The 18,386-nt window shown below is 56.1% G+C and overlaps 3 protein-coding genes across 5 annotated transcripts; 2 read left to right on the plus strand and 1 right to left on the minus strand.

Moving 5' to 3' along the window:
* Positions 1-2,534: 2,534 nt before the first annotated feature.
* Positions 2,535-4,084, plus strand: LOC132072808 (homeobox protein not2-like). The gene is made up of 3 exons (XM_059471317.1): positions 2,535-2,685; positions 2,782-2,990; positions 3,811-4,084. The coding sequence occupies exons 2-3, from the start codon at positions 2,859-2,861 to the stop codon at positions 3,967-3,969; spliced, it is 291 nt and encodes a 96-aa protein (XP_059327300.1). The 5' UTR covers positions 2,535-2,685; positions 2,782-2,858; the 3' UTR covers positions 3,970-4,084.
* A 2,796-nt stretch (positions 4,085-6,880) lies between these two features.
* SMYD5 (SMYD family member 5) lies at positions 6,881-14,119 on the plus strand. Of its 2 annotated transcripts, none has more exons than XM_059471294.1 (13): positions 6,881-7,007; positions 7,646-7,754; positions 8,393-8,532; positions 8,710-8,831; positions 9,435-9,504; positions 9,659-9,763; positions 10,203-10,265; positions 10,419-10,489; positions 11,230-11,336; positions 11,555-11,611; positions 11,826-11,920; positions 12,181-12,251; positions 12,771-14,119. In XM_059471294.1, exons 1-13 carry the CDS (start codon positions 6,900-6,902, stop codon positions 12,907-12,909), a joined length of 1,257 nt encoding a protein of 418 aa, XP_059327277.1. In that variant the 5' UTR covers positions 6,881-6,899; the 3' UTR covers positions 12,910-14,119. The 2 variants fall into 2 exon arrangements, with proteins under 2 accessions (XP_059327277.1, XP_059327278.1); XM_059471295.1 differs by lacking the exon at positions 6,881-7,007 and adding an exon at positions 7,403-7,468.
* A 264-nt stretch (positions 14,120-14,383) lies between these two features.
* On the minus strand, positions 14,384-18,253 carry PRADC1 (protease associated domain containing 1). Of its 2 annotated transcripts, none has more exons than XM_059471297.1 (5): positions 18,175-18,253; positions 16,881-16,981; positions 16,476-16,585; positions 15,679-15,846; positions 14,384-14,901 (listed from the first exon to the last, which is right to left on the minus strand). In XM_059471297.1, exons 1-5 carry the CDS (start codon positions 18,224-18,226, stop codon positions 14,781-14,783), a joined length of 552 nt encoding a protein of 183 aa, XP_059327280.1. In that variant the 5' UTR covers positions 18,227-18,253; the 3' UTR covers positions 14,384-14,780. The 2 variants fall into 2 exon arrangements, with proteins under 2 accessions (XP_059327280.1, XP_059327279.1); XM_059471296.1 differs by lacking the exon at positions 18,175-18,253 and adding an exon at positions 17,407-17,647.
* Positions 18,254-18,386: the final 133 nt, after the last annotated feature.

Consider the following 18,386-nt stretch of genomic DNA (forward strand, 5'->3'; position numbering starts at 1 on the left):
GCACAGGGACGGGATGAGGGATAGGAATGCTGGGCGGGGATGCCGTGCACAGGGACGGGATGAGGGATAGGAATGCCGGGCGGGGATGCCGTTCACAGGGACGGGATGAGGGATAGGAACGCCGGGCGGGGATGCCGTTCACAGGGAGGGGATGAGAGATAGGAATGCCGGACGGGGATGCCGTTCATAGGGACGGGATGAGGGATAGGAATGCCGGGCGCTGGGCCGGCACCCGAGCGGGGAAATAACGGGGTCGGAGTCACCTCAAAGCACTTCGATCCTCGCTGCCGCTGTGGTTTCATTCCTGCAGCCTCTGGAGCGGCCCCGAGCTGAAGCGCTGGGCTGCGGCTGCGGGACAGGGACGAGGCAGAGGGGAAACTTTCCTTGGACTTTTTTCCCCGCTGTAGGTGATCGATATAGCGAGACCAAAAATTACCGGTTTATGTAGGGTTTTTGTTTATTTATTTTGCGAGGCAGTTTCTAACACACCTGATGTCTCTGAACAGTTTGGCAAAGAAAGAGCCTGTGGTTGATTCCTGAAGATGCTGCAGGATTTTACTAATCCCTGATTCAGTTCCCAGTCCAGAACCGGGTGCAGAATATCCAAACCCACCGTTTGCATTTGAGATGGAGCCAGAAACTTGGAATAGGTTTAATAGTAAAGGGCAGAGCTAAAACCAGGATTGCAGTGCCTGGGCTAGTGGAAGGTGTTGGAGGGGGAACTGGATGACCTTTAAGGAGCTTTCCAACCCAAAGCAGTCTGTGATTCCATGAGATTTTACGGGTGACTTTACACACGCTGGCACTTATTTCTCCTTTCATATAGCAGGAAGGCACTTCACTGCCAGAGTTTTAATCAAAAACCTGCTGTAATTTCCCAAAGCCTCGCTCCAAAAATTAATTTCTTCACTTCTGCTGCTGTGTGGGTCCCTCTTCTCCCAAATTTGCCATCATCTCTCTCTAATTTTGCTTTCCCTGCAATTTTTCACTCACAGGAAGTGAAACTGCCAAGTGTTTTGCAGCACTTGGCCCTCAAAACTGCATGTTTTTAGCGCAGAATTATCTAAGGAAAATGTTTTTTGTTGAGCTGTGGGTAAAATTTGCACCGTGGTGATGGATGATACTGCCTGATCTGTCAGGATCTATTTTCACTGGAACTTTATAAGGACAACGACCAAGTGATTTTAACAAAGTATCTCTATTCAGAGTATTTTTCTTGAAGTATTTCTTTTTAGCAGTGAGAGAATGATCTTGCTGTTGTCCAGGCAAAACCTGCAGCCAGGTTTCCCTGTATATAAAGAAATCCAGATTTGATCCTGATGCTACAATATTTAGGCACCAAAAGCATTTGCTGATCTTTTATTCAGTACTTTGCACAACTATTGAATATATTATTTATTTTACGAGACAGCATCTGCAGAATTGTGTTAATCTTTGTATTATATCAATCTTCCAGGTATGAAAACACAGTTAAACAATTTGCAGAGAGATTTCCACTCAGCGTTCCATGTTGGAAATTACACTTGCCATTATTCCAGTGTTAAAATAGAAACAAAAAGTGATGGGTAAAAAGATTTTAATGATGAAAATAGTTTAAAGTGCAATTACGGCTGTTAAGCTGTCAGGTCTCCGTCCCACAAATCCTTAAACACACGCAGAACTTGCACCCAATTAATGAAAATAAGTAGGTCAAGGTGCAGATTTGTGCCTGGAGAACGTGACAAGATCAGTCATTAAAGGAGAGATAAGTAGCAGGTGTGAATGGGGATCATTATGTGCAGTATTTCCATAAAACCTAGAGAAACCTGGCTTGCTACAATATTTAGGAACAGCAGAGATGGGGACCTTTATTAGTCTGATCCTGCCAGTGCTGTTCGGTGCTTTCCACAGGGAAAATCCTACTGGCTGTAATTCATGGGTTGTGTTAAAGTGAATCTGGTGCTGGAGAAGCCGTGGTGCCATCAGTGCTGGCTTTTCGTGGCTCCTATGGCTCCTAAACCCTCCAGGCTGTGCAGGGAGCTCTGCAGTGCAATCACCTGGGCCTGGAGTCACGGTGGCTGGGCTGGGAAGGGATTTTCAAGGACCTGCCCTGCAGTGAGCAGAGACATCAGCTGGAGCAGGGAGAATGAGGGGCTGGGGAAGGCGAGACCTGCTCTCAGTCAGGTGCCAGTGGCAGTGCTGGTGTTGGATTGTGTGTTAATTTATGCTAATTACGGCTATCCTCAGGCCACAGCTGGAGACCAGACAGGTCAGATACACTTGTTAGTCCTGCTGAATCATCAGCACCCCTGGGAACTTTGTGGGGAGCAGAGGCGCAGGATGTGGTCCTGCATGAAAGCTGGATCCTGGACACTGAGCCCGTGTGCTACAGGAAGGGGAAAATCAGGGGCCAGTCTGGGGTCAACTCCCCCAAACTTTGAACATTTGTGTTTTGGGGGTTTTTGAGACAGAGATGGGATTTTTGTGTTCTGCAGCTCTGTATGCAATTTATTGTCCTGTTACAAAGGTGCTGTGCAGGCAAAGGTCAAGTCCTGCCCACCTCACTGAGTGTTGATTTCTCCGGGTCTGGCTGCATGTCCAGGACTCTCCTTGGTGTACCCTGAGGGTAAAACCACAGAACAGGCCCTCAAAAGTTCTTCTACTCCAGCTTTTCGTGGGAAAAGGAGCCTGGATGAGATTATCTGGGTAGGGACAGGGCGGGGACATCCCTGCTGGGTTCAGTGCTACTTTCTCCCAGCTTCTTTAGTGCAGACCCCTTAAATTTTTGCTGCTTTCTTGCAGGTCTGGAATTGTCTCACTGTGTGGGGACCACCCCGCTGGGTCCTGCTGGGCCTTGGAGGTCAGGGGGGCCCTGCAAGATGAAGAGAGTGCGCACGGTGTTCAAACCAGAGCAGCTGGAGCGGCTGGAGCAGGAGTTCCTCAAGCAGCAGTACATGGTGGGCACGGAGAGGGTGGACCTGGCTGCAACTCTGCATCTCACAGAGACCCAGGTAAGGGACGGGGGAGCTGAGCTCTGGGACTGATCCTGGGGTGCTCTGTGCTGATGGTCCCACTACTCTGTGCTGATCTTCCCACTGGGAAGTGTGCTGGGAGGAGGACCTGGTGCAAAGTGACCTGTGGGACACCCTGCTGCCAGGTGACATTGGAGAGATGTGCCTGGAGTTTGGACGGTTCCTGGATAAGATTTCTGAATCCATGAAGTGGAACAAAAAGTATTCAGGAGCTCAACCTTGCTGTGCTTTAGAGTTTAAGCTGGGTTGGTTGCTGTGTCTGCATTGTCATGATCCTCTGGAGACTGTTTCAAGTGTCCTTGTATGACACTGGATATAATTATTTCCCTGCTCTGCCCTGTGAGTTCCTGCTCCTCCCACAGTAAGCTGCTTGTTTAGTGTGGAAAGAAGGAGCCGGGTGATCTTCCACAGTGGGCTCTAAATTCAGCTGGGGAGAAGGGAGAGCCAAACAAGGCCAGTTCTGGGGGGACAATGGATAATTATTGGGGGTCTCATCATGGCAGCTGCAGTCCTGGGGATGGGTTCAGGGGCTCCTTAGGGAGCTGCCTCCTTCACTTCCCTGGCCAGAGCCTTCTCAGTGCAGCTGCAGTCCCCTGAACCTTTTCCATCACTGCTCTGCCCTCTGTAGTTTCACCTCCTCCTGTTCTCACTCACCATTTCCTGAGGGAATAATTCCTGAGGGAATAAATGTCCCCATTTAAGGAACTCCACTTTTTGGGGATACCCACCTCAGAAGCACATGGATTGGAAAAGGGTTCCTGGAGCCCTTGGGTTAAGCTGCTGTGCCATTCCCATCCAGGTCAAAGTGTGGTTCCAGAACCGGAGGATCAAGTGGAGGAAGCAGAGCATGGAGCAGAAGGCAGCAAAGCTGTCTCAGTTTGGGGTGATCCAGCCTGCGAGCGCCGACTCCACTGACGGCAAGGAGCACGAGGAGGACCCCGTGGACGTGGAGCTTTGAACAGCCCACGAGACTGGGCTGCTTTTTGGTGCCTGGGGACATGTCTGGGCTGCTTTGGTCCAAGTGAGGCTGATCTGAGAGCTGGAGCCACAGGACTAAACTGCAGCTGGCTGGAAGGAACCCCCCGAATTTCTTTGGCTGCTGTTCAGTAGCCAGGTGCTGTAATTCCTGGGGCTTTGTCATCACTCGATGGCAGGTGACCTCCTGTTAGCTCATGGAGCACCAGGAGACACAGTTTCCAGCAGAGAGCCTGGGGTGACAATCAGGGTGTCTCTGGTGCTGGGGTGACAATCAGAGGGTGATTCTGATGTTGGGGTGACAATCAGAGTGTCTCTGGTGCTGGGGTGACAATCAGAGGGTAACTTTGATGTTGGGGTGACAATCAGAGTGTCTCTGGTGCTGGGGTGACAATCAGAGGGTGACTTTGATGTCGGGGTGACAATCAAAGTCTGTGATGCTGGGCAGGCAATGGGATGCTGTCTCTGATGCCCCTGAGCACAAGGGCATTTCAAACCAGGGACACTCATGTCCTGTGTGGCTGTGTGCTCCAAGGAAGAAGAAGGAGAATCTCCCTGATCACTTCCTTCTCTCAGCTTGACTCCCATGTTTGATGTTCAGATCACTCACAACCACAATACCCCAAACAGGGATGCCCTTTGCTGCCAGGCTCAGACTCCTGGCTGCAAGGAGCAGGGTCTGCCCCTGCCCTGGAACAGAAGTGCCTCCTCTGTCAGTGCCTTGCTGTACCTGTGCCTTTTCCATGGATGCAGCCCCAGCAGTGTGTGTCCCCTGGCCCTGCTGTCCTTGCCCAGGGTGCGTGTGTGTGTGTGTGTGTGTGTGTGTCTCTGTGTGTGTGTGTGTCTGTGTGTTGCTGGCCCCAGGGCTGGCCGAGGTGCAGGGCTGGAGGCTGCAGTAAAATCCAGCCCCAACACTCAGCAGCTGCACCAGACACCCCCTGCCCCGCATCCAGATGTGCCACTGTGGCCCAGATACAGGCAGCTGCTCTGTTCTCTCCTCATTATCCCTGCAGGTGCCCTGGGACACAGCACCTGGAGCTCTCTGAGCACATCTGGAGCAGCCTGATGGGGTTAACAGCTGGATTTTTGGGGGTAGGGAGGGCTTTGGGGGGCCACGACTAAGGACTCAGGCTGTCACGTTGCCTTCCTATGGCAGTGACCACGGCCCATCAGCTCAGGATAATTTATTCTGTCTCTTTCTGACCTAGAACACTGTATATCACTTTACTCTTACATTGTTATTTATAGAAATACCTTTTTTTTTTTTTGCCTTAATATGTGTCACTTATTTATTTGCTTTGTCTCTTGATAAAAATCAAGTTAATTTTAAAAAGAGATGGAATGAGTGTAAAAAACAAAAAAAAAGGAAAAATTTCCAAGTACTCACCTAAATTTTCAATTGAAATTAGTACCAAAAAAAAATTAAAACACACACACAAAAAAAAAAAAACCAACAAAAAAAACAACTAACAACCCACACCAAAAAATCAAACCAAATATATTTTCATCTCAAAAGAGTTTGAGGTTTTTATCCTTAATAAACTATTTTGGACAAAATATATATGAAAGTTCTTTTTTTCAATTGATTGATGACCCCATATCAAAGCAGATGGAGGGAGTTACTGTCTCGGGGCCGGAAACTACATTTTCAGGAAGAGCAGCCATGCCTGGTGAGTATGGGGTGCTCAGGCTCCTGGAGAACAAGAATTTGTGTCTGCAGGTGGATGATACCAAGCCTTTTCTGCAGGTCCTACTCTGCCAGTCTGAGCAGCATGGCCAGGGAAGGGAACAGAGCTGGGAAGGGGCTGGAGAATCCCTGAGGGAGCTGGGCAGGGGCTCAGCCTGGAGCAAAGGAGGCTCAGGGTGCCCTTGTGGCTCTGCACAGCTCCTGCCAGGAGGGCACAGCCGGGGGGGTCGGGCTCTGCTCCAGGGAACAGGGACAGGAGCAGAGGAATCCCAGGATCACTGAGGCTGGAAAATCCCTCCAAGGTCACTTGAGTCCAAGCTGTGCTTGATCCCCACCTTATCCCAGCCCAGAGCTCTGTGCCACGTTCAGACTTTCCTTGGACATCTCAGGGGATGGGGTCTCCAAACCTCCCTGGGCAGCCCCTGCCAATGCCCATTCTGCCTCTTTCCATGAAGAAATCTCTGAGGATATGGCCTCTGGTTGTGACAGGGGAGGTTCGTATTGGATGTTGGGGAAAATTCATTCACAGGAAGGGATGTCCAGCCCTGGCACAGCTGCAGTGGTGGAAACTCCATCCCTGGAGGGATTTAAAAGCCATGTGGATGTGGCACTTGGGGACATGGCTCAGTTGTGGCCTTGGCAGTGCCAGGGAACATTGGACTTGTTAGTCTTAGAGGGCTTTTCCCACATAAATATTCCATGAACCGCTGAGGATGTAATGGTGAGTGACAGCAGCATTCCCACACTGTGCCTTGTCCTCATGGTCCCTGCCATGGGCACAGTGTGATGGAGCACAGCCTGCGCTGGCTCCACGGGCTCTGCATCCCACAGCACGGCCAGGGGACATGGCCCTGGCAGCCTGTTTGTCCCTTGTCCCCCGGCCAGGTGGCCAGAGCAGTGGCCAGCCCTGCGGTCATGCCGTGGGTCAGTGGCCAATCCTGAGGCCATGCTGCAGCTGCTGGCCCGGGGATGGAGGTGGCAGCTCCCGCCTTGTCACCCGGTGTCGTCTCCCCGCCACGAGCCAACAGTGACATCTAGTGACACCAAATCACTGCCCAAAGCCTCGCACACGGAATCGTCCCGAATTCCCAGCCCTGCTCCCGCCGCCTGGCCAGCGACGAACGGGGCTGAGCCGCGGCGCTGTGAATTAGTAAATACAACCAAACACGCGTTTCCGTGGACTCTAAGGCTTTGAAGACCCCTAAGCAGGAGGTAGCGAGGGCAGAATGGCCACAGTAGTGTATTTTGAAGGCTTTTTTGGGAAAAGTCGGGCCAGTTTTGGGTGCGCAGGACAGTGGGCGATGCTTCCTCACTCCCCGAGGGGAGACCTCAAGGTGAGGGGGGAACTTGTGCCTGACAGGGCTGTGACAGCTATTCCTCTACCATTAAATAATAATAACTGACTGGGGAGAGACCGCAAACTCCTGCACGGTTTGGGGTGGCAGCGGCAGCGCCCCGGTCCCGTTTTGGGGTGTTTTGGCGCTGTTTGGGGGTGTTTTGGCGCTGTTTTGGGGTGTTTTGGCGCTGTTTTTCAGACGCTGACCGGGGGCTGTGGAAGGGGGGCCAAGATGGCCGCCGGGCCCGCGCCCCGTGGCTGAGGGGGGCGATGGCGAGCGCGGACCCCTGAGGGGCGCAGGGGGCGGAGGAGGAAGAGGAGGAGGAGGAGGAGGAGGAGGAAGAGGAAGAGGCGCTGCCCGGAGGGTCAGGGCGGGGAAGTCGCCGCCCGAAGATGGCGGCCGCGGCGGGGCCACACGCCGGGGCTGCGGCGGAGGCGCGGTTCATCAGCAGCGCCAAGGTGAGCAGCCCGCGGTGTGCCCTCCGTGAGGGTCCCTCCCTTCCCCTCCCGCCCAGCCTGGGGGCACAGCGAGTAAAATCCCGCGGGGATGGAGGGAATGGAGGGATTCCCTCAGCTCAGCTCCCGGGTATGACTCGGCTTCGGGCGCGTCCCTGACCCGCGGTTGTCCCTCGGCAGGGAAAGGGCTTGTTCGCCACCAGAAACATCCGCAAAGGGGAAACAGTGTTCGTGGAGAGGCCGGTGGTGTCATCGCAGTTCCTCTGGAATGCCCTGTACAACTACCGAGGTGAGCGGCCGGCGCTGGTGGCATGTCCCCATCCCTGGCACCTGTCCGGTGGGGTGACCGCGGGACCGCAGGGGTACCAAGGGAAGGGTTTGGGTTTGTCGTAGTGCCTCTGTAAAGGTGGTCCTGCTGCCTTTTCTGCCTTTGCACTAAACTGTTGACAAGTTCGGGTGTCATCTGAGGGGTGGTGACTTCCATCACTCTGGAGGAATGTGCTAGGTGCCCCTATAGAATCTTGGAATGGGTTGGGTTGGAAAGATCATATTCCTTACTAGCATGGGCAGGGACATCTTGCCCTAACCCAGGTTGCTCCAAGCCCCATCCCCTTGTTCCTCTCTGGTGTTGGTACCAGTTGTGTTGCCTTGCCCTGGATTCTGGTTACTTTGCTTTCCAAAGGCTTTCCTGTGGCATCCATCCATCCATCCATCCATCCATCCATCCATCCATCCATCCATCCATCCGTCCATCCGTCCATCCATCCATCCATCCATCCATCCACTTTGCTTTCCAAAGGCTTTCCTGTGGCATCCATCCATCCATCCATCCATCCATCCATCCATCCATCCATCCATCCATCCATCCATCCATCCCTCCCTCCCTCCCTCCCTCCATCCCTCCCTCCACCCCTTGTGTCCCCACAGCCTGTGATCACTGCCTGCGGGCTCTGGAGACGGCGGAGGAGAACGCCCAGCGCCTGCTGGGGAAGAGCTCCCTGGTGCTGCCTCACCCGGAGCAGTGCAGCATCAGGAAGGACCTGCACCAGCAGTGTCCCCGCTGCCAGGTACGGCTCTGCCAGGAGGGACCGTGCTCTCCTTGGGATCCTTGACTCCTTCCCATCCAGCTGGGCTCTTGTGCTGTCTGCCTTTCCAGAGCCAGGGCTCTGCTGGTCAGGGAGGGGGCACAGATCTAGGAGCCCCTTTCCTGCTGCCACAATGCCAGCGCTGTCCCCTTGCTCTAGGTGACATACTGCAGTGCAGAGTGCAGGCAGGCAGCTCTGGAGCAGTACCACCAGGTCCTGTGCCTCGGCCCATCCCGGGATGACCCCACACACCCCCTCAACAAGCTGCAGGAGGCATGGAGGTAGGGCCTGACCTGCCTGTGGCTCCATGGGCAAGGGAGGTGGCTCTCCTGGGCTGGCTCCTTGCTGTGCTGGAGGGTGGGGGTGGCTGTGGGACACTGCCCAGCTCTTTCTCCTGGTGGGGTGTTGTGATGTTGGCAGCCCAAGGGTTTAGACACACAGCTGAGCACTCCTTATCTTTCTCCCACTAACGAGCTACAAAGCACTGAGCTATGCACATCCCTCACTCCTGCAGCTTTATGGTGCTCCTGCAGATCTCCAGCCTCTGGGAGATCCTTCTTGTAGCATCCCATGGGCCTGTTTCTGTCCCTGCTTTCAAAAGAAATGGTTCCCAAGGGGATAAGCAACATCCCTGACTGAAATCTTGTCCCAAGCCCCAGCAGAGTGAGCAGGATGGAGGGGGATTGTTTGTATGGGTGGGGCAAGAAGGTGGGTGCAGGTTTCTCTCCACTGGGTCCCCACACAGCAATGCTGCACTGAGCACTTTGGTGTGCTGGATCAGTGCAGGCCTGGCCACACCTATGGCAGCTGTTTCTGCCTCTCTCAGCTTTTCATTCCCATGCCAGCCCCGATCTGCTCATCTCTTCTCCATTTTAATCCCACAGAAACATGCATTACCCTCCAGAGACCTCCAGCATCATGCTGATGGCCAGGATGGTCGCCACCATCAAACAGGTACACTGGGTGGTTTTGTTATCCCACTGTGGATGTTATTCCCAAGGTTTCCTTGGCCTGGCTTTCTCAGCATTTATTGTGACAATCCTCCCTCTCTCTGGGCTGGGGAGGAAAGTGGTGTTGGTGCAATGCCTCTGCTTGATTATTTTGCCAGGCTAAAGACAAGGAGTGGTGGATCAAGACCTTCTCCCAGTTCTGCAACAAGACAGCAAATGAAGAAGAGGAGATTGTGCACAAGCTGCTGGGGGACAAATTTAAGGTAAGATCCAGCAGCTCTTCAGTCCTCGAGCCTTCCTTCTCCTGCCTGTGTTTGTGAGCCCACAGATGCAAAAGCCTCATTAGAGCAGGGATAGGAAACACTGGGAACTCCAGGCTAAAAGGGAGGGCCCTGACAGTGAGGAAGTGGTTGCTTAGAGGGTTTTGGCCTTGTGATGCTTTCATGGGATATGCTGCTCCTTCCTGTGGGGGAGATGTTCCTGCTGTTGGCTGGGACAGTGTGATATTTAGCTGCTGAGTGGGTGGCTTTTGCTGCTAAGATGGGTGGATTTCATGGCTGTGAGTCCAGCAGCCTCCAGCCATGCAGGGCAGGCTGGGGAGCCTGAATCCTTCCAGAGCCTTTGGCCTGGGCTGGGCTCAGCCTCACCCCAGGGCTGGCACCCACAGCACCCCCACCCTGACCGTGCTCTGTGTCCTGCCAGGGCCAGCTGGAGCTGCTGCGCCTGCTCTTCACTGAGGCTCTTTATGATGAATATCTCAGCAGGGTGAGTGGATCTGCCTCCCAGACAGCCCAGGAGCATTGGCCAGGGCTTCCCTGGGACTCTGCTGGTCCCTTGCTTCCCCCAAAGCTTCCTGAAGCATTGCAGAGCGAGGTGCTCCTGCAGGCTCCTCAGTTCCTCTGTCTGTCCCTCCTGCAGTGGTTCACTCCAGAGGGCTTCCGATCCCTCTTTGCCCTCGTCGGGACCAATGGCCAAGGCATAGGAACCAGGTAATGGGGCTTTGTGGGTGCTCCTTGCCTGGCAGTGCAGGTGTGCAATGTCAGTGGCTGGATTTAGACATGGGGAGAGAGGGGCAGACTTAAAAATAACTTCATCTTGGCTGTGTCAAATCCTTTCACATCCTTGTGTCAGACCTTGGCTGCTCTGGGCCACCTTGGATCCCCTCTGTGAGGTCCCACCAGGTGCTGAGAGCATTGTGGGACTGTAGAAATGTCCTACTGTTTCTGACAGCACTGTGGCACTGTCCCACTGCTCCCCCAAGCACTGTGGCACCGTGACAGTGTCCCACTGCTCCCCAAGCCCTGTGGCACTGTTTCAGTGTCCCACTGCTTCCCTGGGATTGTGACAGTGTCCCACTGCTCCCCAGGCACTGTGCCACTGTGTCACTGCCCCATTGCTCGCTAAGCACTGTGGCACTCTGTCAGTGTCCCACTGCTCCCCAGGCCCTGTGGCAGTGCCATGTCCCCTGTTCCCCAGGCCCTGTGGCACTGTGCCATGTCCCCTGTTCCCCGGGCCCTGTGGCACTGTGCCATGTCCCCTGTTCCCCGGGCCCTGTGGCACTGTGCCATGTCCCCTGTTCCCCGGGCCCTGTGGCACTGTGCCATGTCCCCTGTTCCCCGGGCCCTGTGGCACTGTGCCATGTCCCCTGTTCCCCGGGCCCTGTGGCACTGTGCCATGTCCCCTGTTCCCCGGGCCCTGTGGCACTGTGCCATGTCCCCTGTTCCCCCAGCTCCCTGAGCCAGTGGGTGCACGCGTGCGATGCTCTGGACCTGCCCATGCTGGAGCGGGAGGAGCTGGACGCCTTCATCGACCAGCTCTATAAGGACATTGAGAAGGGTGAGCCTCTGAGGGGGCAGGGACAGGGCAGGCACCAGGATGGGAATCCTTGTCCTCCATCCCCTCCCTGGGGGAGGGAAAGGCTCTTGGGAGATCCCCCTGCAGCACCCAGGCCCTGCTGGCTGTGGGTGATTGTGTTGATGGACATTGCTTGTGCTTGTGCGTGGAAGAGCTGGAAGGGCCCATGCAGAGCTCTAACCCCTCTCTCTGTGCTGCAGAGTCGGGAGAGTTCCTCAACTGCGAGGGATCAGGGCTCTACGTGCTGCAGAGCTGCTGTAAGTAACACAAGGACTGCGAGGGAAATGGCCCGTGCTAGGCTGGGAGAAAGGGGTTTGTGCTTGCCATCTGTGGGATGGGGAGGGTACTGCTCTGGGTGTTCCCTGGCACTTTGCCCAGCTGTGGAATGGCCAGTCCTGCCTTGGATGCACTCAGATGTGATGTGGGTCCAGGAGCCACTGAGGCATTTAGCAGAGGTTGTGTTGCCCGTAGGTAACCACAGCTGCATCCCCAATGCTGAGACATCCTTCCCAGAAAACAACTTCCTCCTGCATCTCACTGCTCTGGAGGACATCGAAGCAGGAGAGGTGAGACAGCAGGGCCTGGGTGGCCCTGAGGTGACATCACACCTTGGCATCATCCCTGTGTCCCCTACATCTTCCATGGACGCAGCCCCAAAACCTCCTGTGTCCTGCATCATCTTGACAGAGGAATTCAATCCCCATCCCATGTAGGGGCTGACAGACCCCCTGTTTCTGCCTGATTCTGAGAGGGACTGGGGCAAATCTTGCTGCTTTGGAGTCATGGAGAGCGATTCTGAGCCCAGCCCATTTTTGTTTGCTGCCAGGAAATCTGCATCAGTTACTTAGACTGCTGTCAGAGGGAGCGGAGCAGACACAGCCGCAACAAGATACTCAGGTAGGGGCTGCCTGGGGCTACCTGGGGGACCTCACACCCCTTGACACCCCAAATATCCATCAGGGCAGCATCTCCACCCCAGGGCTGTGTGTGTCTTGGGATGTGGCTGTGCATGGGCTGCTGTGAACTTCAGTGAGCTCATGGCATGGGGTGTGTGCAGCACGTGGTGCTTCTGGTGCTTTGAGCTCCTTGTAATGTATTGTAGGATTTGGGTTCCCCCCTCTCTGTGCAGGCTTACACCGGCAGACCCTTCCTTTTCCTTCTCTGTCCCTCAAGGGTAGGGGTTCCTGCTGGGGTCACTGTCCCCCTGTCCCATCACCCCTGTGGGGCTGAGAAATCCCCCTCTCCACCTGGGGTACCTTTACCCTGCCCGAGCCAGCAGGATGGGACCCCCAGACTGCTCTGGGTGTGACACATTGAGCCCTCCCTGGCTGTTCTGTCCCCCACCCCTGGCCAGCAGCAGTGTGGGAGTGTGGCTGTGTGCACACCATGCCTCTGTCTCCTGCCTGCCCCCTGCAGGGAGAACTACCTGTTCACCTGCTCGTGTCCCAAGTGCCTCGCACAAGCCGACGACGCCGACGTGACGTCTGATGAAGAGGAGGAAGGCGAAGGAGAGACGGACGATGCGGAGCTGGAGGATGAGATGACTGATGTGTGATCCTGGCCCCGGGCCAGAGGAGAGGGAAGGGATGGGATGGGAAGGGAAGGACCTGGAGGCTCCTTCAGGAGGCAGCAGCTTTAATTTAGAACAGGGTTGTGTTGTGGGGTCGGGCGGGGCCGCGTGCCCAGGTGCTGGAGCGGGGCGGCCGGGAGCCGGAGGCAGGCCCTGCTCCCGCCTGTCCGTGTTGTCCCTGTGCCTGTGTGTGTGTGTCAGGCTGTCCCTGTCCTCCCTGCCAGGACAAGCTGTGAGCCAGTGGCCCTCCAGTACATCCCAGTGCCCGGTGGGGCTGGCTGGTGCTTGCAGGGGAGGCTGGAGGAGAGTGGGGTCCAGCCAGCCCCTGGGACACCAGCTGGTCACCTGTGAGGTGGCTCTGCTGTGTCTGTGCAGGCTGTGATGTGGAGGAGCTTGTCCTTCCCACCCTGCAGGGACGAGGGCAATGTGTGTGTGTGTGTGTCCGTGTGTCTGTGCACGAGGGTACTATTTAATGTCCATATTAGCACTATCTACACACTATGGAGCTGGGGCCCTTCTATATCCTCCATCCCATGCCTTGGCCAGCAGTGAGGGGCAGCAGGATCTCACAGGGGATGCCTCGGAGGGTGGCCCGGAGCTCCAGTCCAGCAGGGGGAGCAGAGCTGACCCTGCAGACACCTCCTTCCCAGCTCGGCCCATCCTTCCCGTGTCACAGAGCCCCGGGCAGCGACTGCAGGAGCGTGTGGGGATGGAGAACGGCCGGGAGCTGACATGGGCTGGGTGTCATCCCAAACCCAGAAGACATTTTGGCCGTGGGACGACGATGTGCCCGGGGGTGCAGCATGTGCTGGGTGCTTCCCTGCACCCAGTGCTCCCACATGGAGATGTGCCAGTGCAGAGTGGCCCCCCTGGATGTCCCCTTGTCATCCATCCCATGTGCCACCCTCAAGGCCACACAGTGTTGTCCCTGTGTGCAGATCATGTGGCTGGAGGGACAGTGGCTCCAAGTGACAGACAGGCAGCAGGTCAGGGATGCACCCAGGGTTTTTTCCTCCCTCCATGGATTTTGGGGAGCTGTGTTCCTGCTGCCGTGTCCGTGGCAGCTGGACTGTGGGACCGAGGGTGGCACACCTGTGGCACTGCCATCACTGCCAGCCCTGCCTCCTGCTGCTTGTCCCCATCCGTCCTGGGCCACATCCCCTTCAGTGTTCCTAATAAACCGAGACTGGTGACAGCTGGGACCTGTGCTTTGTATTGCTGGGTGCACAGAGGGCTGTGAGCCAGGGGCTGGTGCTGTGGGGACATGGGGCTGAAGGAACAGACACCTGTGCAACTGGATTTGTGACCAGCCCACCCCAGCTAGAGGCTGTGCTGTCCCATGAGGCTCTGACTGAGCCCTGCCCCAGCTGCAGGAGGTACTTGGAGAATTTTACTAGGAAAAAATCTAAGGATTAAATTTATCCCTTCATCTGCTGATTGCTGGAAATAAAACAGAAACTTCCCTTTCTCTAAAACTTACTCAGACTTCATTAGCTCAGACAAAAATATACAGACATCAGGTGAGCCCTGCTGGTACAGACCAAGCCTGTATCGCTCTCCCCCATCCCTGCCAGTCCTGCATCCCTCCAGATCAGCAGCACAAGGTCAGATATTTCCAGGGAAGTGCTCTGGGCCCTCACCTCCCTCCCACACAGTCCCAGCTCAGTGCCAGGCTCAAGGTTCCTCCTGGCATTGGTGTTTGCCCTTGCCACACACCGGTGCCAGCAGAAAGATCTCCCTGTGGCCGAGTCCAGCAGGATCTCTGGAGCATGTTGGGATCCTTTCCTCAGACCTGGTCCTTAGGGCAAACCCTGGGATGCACCAGGAAGTCCTTGATCCATCACAGCCTTCTGCTGCTACCAGAAGGTCCAGGGGGGCTGCATCATCTCGTAGGTGGGAATGCTGGTGACGTTGACAGGAATGGAGATGACGGCCCAGGGGAGCCCGTGCTGCTCCAGGGAGCGCCTGATCATGTACCTGGGGGATGGAGGGGTGACAGCTGTTCCCAAGCTGCCAGGGCTGGGAGGGCACAGCCAGAGCCCAGCACAAACCACAGCCCAGCTCCAACTCTGCCCAGGAACCAGGACTGAACCCAACTTGATTAATTATTACATTTCAGCATTTCCTCTCACTGGGGTCTGAGCCCCTTGCATTTCCCCTCTGATCCAGGTAAATTTCCCATCACTGCGCCCCAGCTCCATTGCATTTCCTGCTGCATCCTAATCCAAGTGCATTTTCCCTCCCATTTGTGATCCTGGTGCGTTTCCCCTGTGTTCCCCTTGGTCAGCGTGCCTATCACCCCTCTCCCCTCCATGGTCCAGCACTATTTTCCCCTTCCCCTTGAGCACCCTAAATTAACAGAACTGAATCTCCCTGCTGTGTGGGGCAAGGCTGTCACTCGGCTGTTTGTGAGCTGACCCACCCGGGAAAGCAGCTCAGCATGTACCTATCCTTGCCCAGCAGGGAGAGCTGTCCCACCCCGGCACATACCCGTCCCTGCCCAGCAGGGAGAGCTGTCCCACCCTGTCACGTACCCGTCCCTGCCCAGCAGGGAGAGCTGTCCCACCCTGTCACGTACCCGTCCCTGCCCAGCAGAGAGAGCTGTCCCACCCTGTCACGTACCCGTCCCTGCCCAGCAGGGAGAGCTGTCCCACCCTGTCACGTACCCGTCCCTGCCCAGCAGAGAGAGCTGTCCCACCCTGTCACGTACCCGTCCCTGCCCAGCAGAGAGAGCTGTCCCACCCTGTCACGTACCCGTCCCTGCCCAGCAGGAAGAGCGCGGGGATGTCGGCCGTGCGCCGGGAGCTGTCCTGGATCATCTCGATGTAGAAGCTGTCATTGTCGTAGGCGTTGTCGGCGATGATGACGGCCCGCCCGCCGTGCTCCTGGATCACTCGTGTCTTGGACAGGAACGAGCAGCCCCTGTGGCACAGAGGGACCACAGTGTCACCAACGTGGGGTGGCCACGGGTAGCTCCAGAGCCTGCACCTGCCAGAGCTGGCCTGGAGACAGCCAAACTAGGGATTGTCTCCCTGATTCCACACCCCCTCCAAACCCTGTTCCTCTGAGTCTGATTTTAGGTACAAGCCACCCACAATCCTAAAAAAACCCCCATGAAATAAAATCTTGGAATGGTTTAGGTTGGAAGAGATCTTAAAGCTCATCCAGTTCAACCCCCTGCCATGGCAGGGACACCTTCCACTGTCCCAGGCTACTCCAAGCCCCAGTGTCCAACCTGGCCTTGGACACCTCCAGGGATATGAGGCATCCAGAATGTTTTTGGGCAACCTGTCACAGAGAAGAGTTCTTTGCTACTGTCTAATATAAACCTACTCTCTTTCAATCTGAACCCAGACAGCGTTTTTTTCTACCTTGTCACAGGCTAAAACCCACAAGATGCAATTCTCCAGGGTAGGAACACCCTCGCATTTTCCTGGTTTCTCTAAGTGGGGGAAGCCACAGGATGAATCTGGAGGTGACAGGGGGATGTGGCCAGGGCAGCCTTCCTGCCCAGCAGGGTCCCCCAGCCGGTGCCCTGATGCCAGACCTACCCCCTCTCCACCAAGGCGATCTGGTCCTGGATGAAGACGCCATTGTTGAGCTCCCCACAGGCCTCCGGAGGATCCGCGGGCACCAGGTGGATCTGGTCGTACCTTGTGTTCTCCGAGGAGACAGGAGGGGTGAGCCGGGGCATGGAGCTGCTCCCCCTCCCCACCCTGCCCACCTGGGCTGTCCCACACCCTGCTCATCCTTCTGGGGGGATTCTGGGCTCCCAGGTTCAGGGACACTCAGAGCCAGCCCCAGGGCCAATCCCTACCTCTGGAATCCTGCGGAAGGATGCTTGTGGAAGAGCAATGAGCTCCATTTTAATCAAAATCCCAAATCACTGAGTCCCACCCAGGAGCAATATTGGGATGGAGGGACCCAAAATGGCAAATTCAGTTTTTAATACTTACAAACACGCCACCGAAATCCTTGGCTGGGGTGGCAGTGAAGATGTAGCGGATGTCCCCAGGGCTCAGCACTTGGAAGTACAAATACTCATGGATGCGTAATCCTGGGGGGGAAAGAACAGAGCTGAGGCAAGGGAAACTAGAGGCAAAACCCCTGAAAAAAGGGGAAAAGTCTCTGACTTTTGTCAGTTGTCACTCCTGAACCATAGGGGAGAGAACAGACCCTCCAGCAATGCCAAAACCTGGCTGGGCTCAGGACCCAAATGCCCCAAAGGGGCACATCTGCATCCAAGGGCAGATGTGGCAGTTCCCAGGGGGTGAGAGGGGATTGGTATGAGAAAAGCACAGGGACTGGGGTGCTCAAGGGGAAAATGCTGCTGGACCATGGAGGGGAGAGGGGTGATAGGCACCCAGACCGTGGGGAACACAGGGAAAACCCACCAGGATGACAAATGGGAGGGAAAATACACTTGGATGAGGATCCAGCAGGAAATACAATGGAGCTGGGGAGCAGTGATGGGAAATGTACCTGGATCAGAGGGGAAATGCAAGGGGCTCAGACCCCAGCGAGAGGAAATGCATCCGGATTGGGGTGCAGGAGGGGAAACGCAACCAGGTCGAGCTGCACCGAGGGAATTGCAGCAGGATGCAGGGGGGGAAATGCACCCACATTGCGATGCAGGAGGTGAAATGCATCTGGATTGGGATGTAGGATGTGAAATGCACCCAGATTGGGATGTGGGAGGAGAAATGCGATGGTGTGGGGGCATACCGAGGGGAAATGTCCCCGTACTCCGACACGGGTACAGGAGAGGAACCGCAATGGGACCGGGCTGCCGGGAGGGGAAATACACCGGGATACGGACACAGCAGGGGAAATACACCGGGATGCAGAGACGGGAGGGGAAATACACTGGGATGCAGACATAGGAAAGGAAATACACTGGGATACAGACACAGGAAAGGAAATACACTGGGATACAGACACAGGAGATGAACTGCAGCGGGGCCGGGCTGCCGGGAGGGGAAATACACCGGGATACCGACACGGGAGGGGAAATCCACAGGGATACAGACACAGCAGGGGAAATACACCGGGATACAGACACAGCAAGGGAACCGCAACAGGGCCGGGCTGCCGGCAAGGGAAATACACCGGGATGGCGGTGCGCCGAGCGGGGAGGCGGCCGGGCCGGGATGCCCGGGGTGTGTTCGCGGTCCGGGTGCGGGGTGCGGGTGGTGGCAGCCCGGCCCGGGCGCTGTCTCCGCTCCGTGCCTCCCTCCGTCCCTCACTCACCGCGGGCCGGCCAGCAGCAGACGCAGAGACAGAGCCAGAGCCAGAGCAGCATGGCTGCGCCACGCCCCGCCCACCGGCCCGCCCCGCGCCCCCCATTGGCGGAGAAGCTTACCGCGCTCCTTTCTATTGGTCTGTGCCGCCATCAATCACGCGCGAGCCGGCGCGGGCAGCTCGCTGTCACCGCGGCACTCGCTGCCAAACAGTGATCCATT

Source organism: Ammospiza nelsoni, chromosome 4 (assembly GCF_027579445.1).
Source record: "Ammospiza nelsoni isolate bAmmNel1 chromosome 4, bAmmNel1.pri, whole genome shotgun sequence".
NCBI classification, from domain to species: Eukaryota; Metazoa; Chordata; class Aves; order Passeriformes; family Passerellidae; genus Ammospiza; species Ammospiza nelsoni.